Here is an 8,893-nt window from a genome sequence, read left to right as displayed (position 1 = left end):
GCAGTGAAGAGGAAGTCAGCCACAGCAAGGTTGAGGAACCAAACTGTGTTAACAGTTTTCTTCATCTTGAACCCGGTCACCCAGATAACCACTCCATTCCCGAGCACACCGAGGACAAAAGCCAGGGAGTACACAACGATAGACATGGTGTTCAGAGAATGCCTCAAATCGGCGTGCTCGTTCCTGTAGTCATACTCTGTGCTTTCATCATACATAGAGCCATTACTTCCAAAGTCATCTGTTCCATTAAAGAGATTTGGAGGGGTGCCAGTCATTAACTCCATCATTGTCTTTGAACCTACAACACAAACAAACATGAATATTAACCTTTTTAGATTTTCCTGAGATTACTAATGACCAACAAAGCAAAACTCTTTAAATTGAAACATAGAAAGCAGTTCAGTCAAATAAAAAGAAAGAAAGGTTGCCTTTATTTCAATTCCCCCAAATATCATACCGAAACATGACATAACTCCAACATGCCCTAAACAGGGCAACTCCATTATCCACCCATTTAGTGCACCCTAAAAGTAATTAGAGCAAATATTAAAAGCATTTTAATAAAGTTTACTTCTGCATGCTTTTTAAAGTTTAATTTAAAAAAGCTCAAACCTCCTCAAGTTTTGTGCAGCGTGCATGTGCAAATTTCCCACTGTGTTAAAAATCACATGAACGTAAGTTGGGTTTTTTTGGGGTTTTTTTTTTTTTTTAAAAAGGAGAGAAAAATACGGAAGAGGGTTTAAGGTTTAACCACAGATAACTACATGCAAGAAACAGTTCCCACGTATGAAAATATGGCTATACGTAATAATACTTACATTTAATATATATAATACGTTGCTAATTGCATAATGTTTATATAGTTCACGGCTCCACAAAACAATTAAAAAGCCCAGTTCCCGACGTTTTTCCAAAAAAAAAAAAGCCCATGAGATGTGAGATGCTTCCCAGAAACAGTGTATATTTCTTACATTTAATTTTCTTTTCCTACTTTTTCCCCCTTATTTTTCTTCGTCTGAATAACAAAGCAGAAAAAACTACAATCCTACCTCTCTCGGCGACCCACTCAGATCTCTTATGTCGAACAGCCTCCCTTTACCTCCGACTGGGCTTTGAAAAAGCTGGAGCTCAGATCGCGGAGTCGTTAAATATGTGACGTCAAATCTGGGACGGGGGGGGGGGGGGGGTGCGGAGGTCCCGCCCTCCAACTACCATAACTCTCACCGACAATGAACTTAAATTAACTTCTCGAACTTTTGATTTCCATGTATCGCAACATATTCTAATGCACAGTGCTAAACCAGCAGTTTGTCAGTGATGACTTATTAAATCTGTCCACGCAGAGTGGAGATTTAAGTGTGAGTTTAAATGTGTTGCCTGCACACATTAAATCCAACCCGACAGTGAAAATGATGCTCTAATCCGCAAGAACTTGCTTCACTAAAACTCCTGCCTCTGCAAGATTTTCTTCAAATGTCTGCCACAATTGTCTTCATTTTTCTTCGGGAAACTCCAAAAGTGAAAACCCTGAGTAACCAAACAACTAAATGTATAAATTGTGGGTTGTTGAAATGACTACCTGAGAAGGAGTGGAGCCTGGACTTCTCATACGCCCACCTGGGCTCCTGCTGCGTAATGTGTTTTTCTCTGCGTGGGTTGAGCTCATGTTTGCTTGTGGTTAAGTGTAATTGCTCTGTGTTGTTGACTGATTTGACATCTTTGCATGTTGGTATATGCATCTCCAGCCTTCCAGCATCTGTCAGTATCTGTTGCGCTTCTGTAGATAACAACCCGCAAAAAACAAACAAAAAAAACGAAAAACCTGATACTGGAAGCATTTTGGATATTTCAGTTATAAACTTGTTAGAATCAAATAAGCAAACTTTTACTTGTTAAGTAGACTTCAGTTTGTTGACCTGTAAATTTTGGATGGACTTTCAAGTTAAACACACTGGGATATGATGCAACACTTTTGGTCACACATCACTGAAATCCATGTATTTCTGAGGCATTTTACGTTTAGTGTATATGCCATAAAAAAAGAGAGAATGGGACCAGCAATCAACTCTAGACCTGATCACATGCCTTAAAAAAAGAGGAATTCACACAACTACCCTGGAGCAAACCTAAACTGTAATCCAGAGCAATTTCATTCATGACATCTATCTGGCACGTTCCTCTTCTTTGCACTTTATGTGTTTTCTGTTGTACTTTACGTGACTCTTGAGCTTCGAGAACTGAGAACTCATCAACAGTCATTCTTTAAATCAGTTTACCTTATTTTCTATGCTTACATCAACCACATCTGGACCATCAAACTGAATTATGACAATATCCAATTAATCAAGTTTCAGGAAGAAGAGGGCTGAATAGTAGATATATATAATAAGTTCAAGATGGTGGATCTAGGGAACTTTTAGCCACAGACAATGAAAATCAGTCTCACATCCCCCGAGTAAAGCCCTACCTTTCACTTGGGGTGGGGAATGTTCATCTGAGCTTAAATTCATACTCATATTTCCTCCCACATGGGCTCCCGCTACTCTTGGTTTTGTTGTTCTGCTATCCACACATTTCTACATCTGTGTTTTATGTTTAGGAGCTCATCGTGTGAGCATCAATACTTTGTCTCTTCACCTTTCACATGGCCTAACTCTAAAGTTGCAGCTATACCGTTTTCTAAATTGGCTGCTAGCGGATTTTAATCCTCCGAATCAACCTGAAATACCCTCCCAAAAACAAATATTTGTAGCACCAAAAGAAACTCTGATGATACTAATAATTCAGGAAAACATCAAGCTAGACAATGGTGGTTATAATAAGTGAACTTGTTTTCACAGTAAAGCACAACGAGTTTTAACTCCTGCACAGATCAGATTCACACAGTTCAAACTTCTGCTAGAACCTGCCCAACCCAGAAACTGGGTCCCCCTCTAATGTACACACATCACACAGGAACTGGATCCTGCCAGAAGTCCAGATGTGAGGGGGAGGAAGAAATGAAAGAAAGTTGTGGGAGGGACAGAGGGAGGAAGAAACACTACATGTGTGCGTGTATGTGAAGATGTATGTGCTCTCAGTCGCTGCGTGTGTTCAGAACAACACCCTGATTTGAGTGTGTGGGAGGACCCATGAGTCTATTTTCTTTTCTTTTTGTCTTTTTCTAGCAGAGTGTATAAATATTTAGCAAGTAAAAAAAAAATCCCCAGTGAGCGATACCTGATATTCAGACCAAACTCATTCCATTAGCTACAGGAAACTGCTCGCATCTTTTCATCTCCCTTAAACACAACATTAAGCTGTTCAGCTCCAAAACTAAAGTACATGCCTGTTTTAGCTGAAGTCTAGACAGCGTTTAATTTTATCACGGTTCTCTTGAGCAATACATCCACTATTTTTCTGCAAAAATGTGTGTGTGTGTGTGTGTTTTCCCCATTTTTCTGCTGTGCTGTTTTGTTACAGAACTTTAAGGCAAAGCATTTTGCTAGAGTCTGTAGAGGATATTAATAGCTATCTCAGGGCTATAGTTTGAGGGAAGCTTTCAGAGCCCAAGGCTTGATTTACCAACCAAACCTGCAATTATGCGTATGCCACACAAATACCAATTTGGGTGTGTAGAACAACCAGTGGAGGTTTAAGGAGAATATAGATTTAGCAGAGTGTGATGCCCACTGTTGAAGTTGGGGGGGGGGGGGGGGGGGTTGGTTATTATTTAATACAGCAGCTGTGAGCAACTGTTCTGGAAGGCACACCAAACATATATGTACATTTATACATGTATCTTTCCCTGTCTGTGCATGTGTGCGCCTTTGTGTGTGGGATAGTGAAGTACTAATGACATACTGCAGCTTCCAGCGTCACTGTAATACACCCAGTATTTTGCTTTTGAGTGCAAAACAGTGTGACCTTGCAACTTTTCTAAACTCTAAAGAGGAATGTGTAAATTCCCGAGTTGTTTCACGGGGGAACATAAGTGTTGAAACTTCTACACCTCCATTACACTGCCATAAAGTCACAAACAGTGGGAATCTGCTGTGTCTTGCAACCTCAAAGGTTTGTTGATCTTATTGCGGTGCTGACTGGAAATCAAACCCTCATCTCACTTGTGCGGAGAGGTCAGGAATTTTGTTTTTTGAGTCAAAACCCGTGCCAACTGTTTTTGCTCATAAGGGTAGGAAATGTTATTTTTTTTCCACAAATAAACCACACACAGGGAAAAAAGCTGCACCTCAGTAACCAAAACCACTTCCTTACATTCGTCCCCACTTTAAACCGCAGTCCCCCTCAGCAGACCTAGTGAATATGAATACTCAACCTCAGCTCTGTCTGACAGAAAACAAGCATGGCACTGCATAAGTCATACAGATCTGACACAGTGCTCTCTGTCTTGTCCGTCTGAGAGTATTTTGAGGTAAAGTGGAACGGGATTAGGGGAACCGGAAGTGGTTATGCAGGCAGTGCCAGATGGTGAAATAAATGGAAGTTTTTATGCTTTCCATATAATCTAAGCAAGCGTTAGGGTAGCAAATGTGGAAAAACAGATGCTGCGGTGTTGGAAATAACTGGAGGTCAATGACAGTCTTAGGCTGCAGAGAAAGCAGCAGTGAACTTTTTTTTCCTTTCTTAATTACTTAATTCATCCAGCTGATCACATCCTGAATGATGTCTTGCAGATGTGCAACTAAACAGGCATCTGGCTATCATATGTGAGGCTGTCACAGATTTGAAACTTTCCAACAGTTAAATCAGCGACTTTGCGACTTAGTCTAATAAATACCACTGTGGGTTGCTGTGATGTCTTGCAGTGTTGTAACTTCTTTTGATATTGAGATGAAATTTGTCAGCTGGTCTTGTAAAATCTAGACCGAGAAGAGGTAAAGTGCTGCTCATATCGGGGAACAGATAAGCAGCCTGATGTGTTTTTGACTTTGGTGAGTAAGTCCAGTAAGTCTACCAGCAGAACCAAGCAGCTGTTTCCAGTCAGAAAAAGAAGAAACGAAGATACAGGTTGGAGGAGGAGTGAAGCAGACTATGCGAGTGTCTCATAGCAATGACAGGGTGAAGAACTTGCCTGTGCTGGATGGGAATGCGTTATATTTTAACCTTAAGTGTATAATCACAGGGTTTGGGTAAATGGGCCCTAACATTTCAATGTTTTCCTGTCTGGTGCTGATAAACACCTACGCTCACACATGAGTAACAGAGCTTTGTGCTTTTCAGTATATCTCTATTGTGAAATTATGACTCAGCAATAATTTAGCAGTGTTGGCTTAATATTTTTGTTTAATATTTTAAACTGGACAGATTAAAATGATTCACTGATTTCCCAAGGTACCAGACAGACTGTGTATCAAGAGCTTAATACTCCAGCAGCACTTGTAATTGTGTCTCTTGATGGAAGTACGTGAAGTTGTGCCAGAAAATTCTACTCTGTACAGTTTCAAGACAGGATTACTTTACGTTTTCTAGATTTACTTCTTTAATTTGCTGTGTTAGTAGATATTACTAAAAAGAACCAATGAAAGGAATACTTTAAAGGTCAAAAGGTGACATTTCAGTCCTTCTTCTACTTGTTCTTCTTCCTTTTTTCCTTTAGGGGCCATCTGTCCACATTACACCCGATCGCTAGAATCTTTCTCTGTCCACCAACCTTCTGCATGTCCTGCTTCACTACCAACATTGGGGTATTGAAGTAGTGAAGTGGGGTTTTATCATCATTCAATAAAAGTTGTGTATTACACATTCCTTATACTTCTCTTAAAAGTAATGGAGTTCGTTGCTTAATTGCTCCCCAGAGAAAGTTACTTGGTACACTACCTATTAGATTACTTTTACCTTCTGTATTCTGTAACATGACCTGAAATGCATTGTAACATAATAACCAGTCCCACAAGCAAAACACAAATCCGTTTTCTAATGAGGACACACCTTTGATCTTTATTGGGGGTCTATGTGTGACCACAAAACTGACAAAAAAACCCAACCAAAGTTGAAAAGCAGCTCAAAGGGACTTCAAAGCGATTGTCACTGTGATGCTAGTGTGGAAACGTCTGCGTACACTCAGTTTCTTCAGTTGTGACACCAGCACCACACACCATGGGTCCTTTGCTAACTTTGTGTTAGCGTGCTGTCTGTCCAGATGTTTGCAAAGATCTGAAACTCTGCTAGCAGGATAATGCAGTTCTTTCTGTTCTATATGCAGCTATTATCCTTAGATGCAATAATAATATCACTACCATCTTGTAAACCTTCCCTTTCTCTCTTGCTGCTGTCATTCAGTCACAAATCCCTCCTGACACTCATCTCCAGGCAACAAATTTCTTATTCTACCTTAAATGAAAAAGGCTAACATTTATAGGTTGAATATTGCCACCTTAGTTCTCTTTAAATGCATTTTTTGCTGTCTTTGTGCTGAAAAATGGTACGTGAGCATCTGTAACCACATGAGCTTCACCCACATGCACAGTCATAACTTCCATTGACGTCACTCTGTGGGTCACTTGAAGGCAGTGCATTTCATGTATTCAATTTATGATAAACCTGCAATAAAAAGTATAATGTCACATGACTGTTCTGTGAAGAAAATGTATTTAGGCAAAAGTGAGCTTTAAGCATGCTCACGTAATGCAGCACAAAGGAAATAAACAAGAATGCACACTGTAAAGTGTAGCACTCACATTGTTTCCTAATCCAAGCTATGTTCTAACTTGTATTTTGTTTCTCCTATATAGTGTACTTCAAGCACAGTATCACTGGGGAAATGTAACACCTGTTTAGTGTCTGAGGCGTGCCTCTGGTGGCCCTGAGAAAAGACAGATAAGAGGGACTGAAATACCTGAAACCAGGAGAATTAGGGTACATTGATCTGCCAGTGAGAAAAACAGAAGGCATGAAGCTTTTCCTTCTCCTGATTCTCTCTGGAGGGGCAGGTATAAAATCTAATTTATAGATTCAAATGACGAACACTCAAGTGTTAAGGATAGGATGCCGATTCACTGATAAAATAATTTTCTGATTTTGCCACTTATTTAATTGTATTTTTTTACTCTACAGTTGTGCTGGAAGGAGATAACAAGATTGTTGGAGGATATGAGTGCCCCAAGAACTCTGTGCCCTACCAAGTGTCACTCTTCACTGGGTACAACTTCTGTGGGGGGGTTCTTATCTCTGATGAGTGGGTGCTCTCTGCTGCACACTGCAAACCAAAGTAAGGCACACAATCCCCATCAAGCCTGAATCCAAGCAGCTTTAAACTTTAAAATGAAGTCGGGTGTAAGAAACTCTCAAAGTGGGCTTTGTTCTTTCAGCTCAAATCTAGAAATTCGTCTGGGGGAGCACAACATCTGGGAACCTGATGGGACTGAACAGCACATCATGTCTGCTGAGTTTATTCGCCACCCTGACTACGATTCCCGTACACAGGACAGCGACATCATGCTGATCAAACTGAGTCGACCTGCCGCTCTGAGCAGCTACGTGCGTCCTGCTGTGCTTCCTTCAAGGTGTGCCAGTGAGGGGACAGTGTGCCAGGTCTCAGGATGGGGGAATCTTCGTCCCAGCGATGAGGGCTGTAAGTTAAACTGTGCTATACGGCCTATCTGTGTTGCTTGAACAGGCAGTCAACTCAGGTATCTTTAAAGATATTGATCTGTTTGTGTCTTTGCAGCAAGATACCCAGATAAGCTGCAGTGCCTGGAGGTCCCTCTCCTGAGTGATGACACCTGCTTTAACGCATATCCTTTCCAAATTACTGAAAACATGATCTGTGCTGGATATCTGGAGGGAGGGAAGGACTCCTGCCAGGTAAGATCAAAACAGGAAATGTTTATGCGCCGTGATAAAAAGGTTGAACCACTGAAAAATCATTTATTTTAACTCCAGGGTGACTCAGGGGGCCCATTGATGTGCGACGGAGAGCTCCAGGGAGTTGTGTCATGGGGGCACGGCTGTGCACAGAGGAACAAGCCTGGGGTGTACACAAAAGTTTGCAATTATGTTTCCTGGATTAAGAACACAATGGCATCTGAATGAACAGAAAAGATTCATGCCAGCTGGTTAATTTCAGTAAAGTCATCTACATGATGTGTGGTGTGTACATATATGTCTGTTTGTGTGTCATTTGAAGTTTCTAAAAAGAGAACACGTGTCTGCCTTGTGCTTAATATTTTCCCAGACATACGAGTTCTCTTTTAGACCTTACCTAGCAGTAAAGTGACAGGCAATGTGCTAAAACAAGTGTGTCCAAAGTATTTGGCTTTGAAAAGCCCACTTGTGTGTAATTCAAACTTTAGTATGTAAGACCGTAAATCAAGATGTCACGCAGGAATTTTATGCAGTGTGTGACACATCTAGCAGCCTCACATGCCGTCACAGCATTTGCAGTTACAAGCTCTGATTCAAAATGGCTTTACAATGAATAGGCATCCAAGTTTCATGCTCAGGGATGTCTTAGTAGTTAAGAAGCAAACCGAGCACTTAAAGTCAGGCAACAATAAATCACAAAGAGCAAAATACGCCGCCACACTCCTCTCTGTGGGTTGAAACTGTAAAGCATGTTGCACACAGGGCGACTCTCCATAATCACTGATTATAGTAGAGTGCTGCTGCAAATGTGGTACAGTCAGTTTCATGATGTATCGGTTTAGCGTTAATGTTAAGCTATCAGCTAAAGAAGTAAGCATCTGTCACAGCAGCACAGCATCAGGTGCACACATGGGAATGCTCGATTAGAAAATCCTGAAATGATTTAAGTGGATTTCGGTTTCCTGGGTGTGGCGCAGAGCAGCTGAGTGAGTCACCAGGCACTTGCTTGACCACCACATAAAGACCGGGACCTAACAAGGTTTCTGAGGACTTTTATCCTCCTCGTAGCCTCCCTACAACGCCCCCCCCC

The 8,893-nt window shown here is 41.1% G+C and overlaps 2 protein-coding genes across 2 annotated transcripts in view; one reads left to right on the top strand and one right to left on the bottom strand.

Moving 5' to 3' along the window:
* Positions 1–1,111, bottom strand: part of LOC106456324 (chemokine-like receptor 1) — a 3,462-nt gene extending 2,351 nt beyond the window's left edge. Inside the window, exons 1-2 of the mRNA XM_013912936.1 lie at positions 1,050–1,111; positions 3–298 (exon numbers count right to left, since the gene is read on the bottom strand). Of these exons, the coding sequence (XP_013768390.1) occupies positions 3–287 (285 nt within the window). The 5' untranslated portion in view covers positions 288–298; positions 1,050–1,111. The remainder of the gene's footprint in view (positions 1–2; positions 299–1,049) is intronic.
* Positions 1,112–6,864: 5,753 nt separating this feature from the next.
* LOC102197602 (trypsin-3-like) lies at positions 6,865–8,082 on the top strand. Its single transcript, XM_005741249.1, has 5 exons — positions 6,865–6,929; positions 7,054–7,207; positions 7,308–7,570; positions 7,667–7,803; positions 7,882–8,082. Exons 1-5 carry the CDS (start codon positions 6,890–6,892, stop codon positions 8,029–8,031), a joined length of 744 nt encoding a protein of 247 aa, XP_005741306.1. The 5' UTR covers positions 6,865–6,889; the 3' UTR covers positions 8,032–8,082.
* The last annotated feature ends 811 nt before the right edge of the window (positions 8,083–8,893 follow it).

Source organism: Pundamilia nyererei, unplaced genomic scaffold (genome assembly GCF_000239375.1).
Source record: "Pundamilia nyererei isolate P.nyererei 1_Seehausen unplaced genomic scaffold, PunNye1.0 scaffold00109, whole genome shotgun sequence".
Classification (NCBI taxonomy): Eukaryota; Metazoa; Chordata; class Actinopteri; order Cichliformes; family Cichlidae; genus Pundamilia; species Pundamilia nyererei.
Note: the sequence above shows the minus strand (reverse complement) of the source record. Positions and strands in the feature narration are given on the sequence as shown.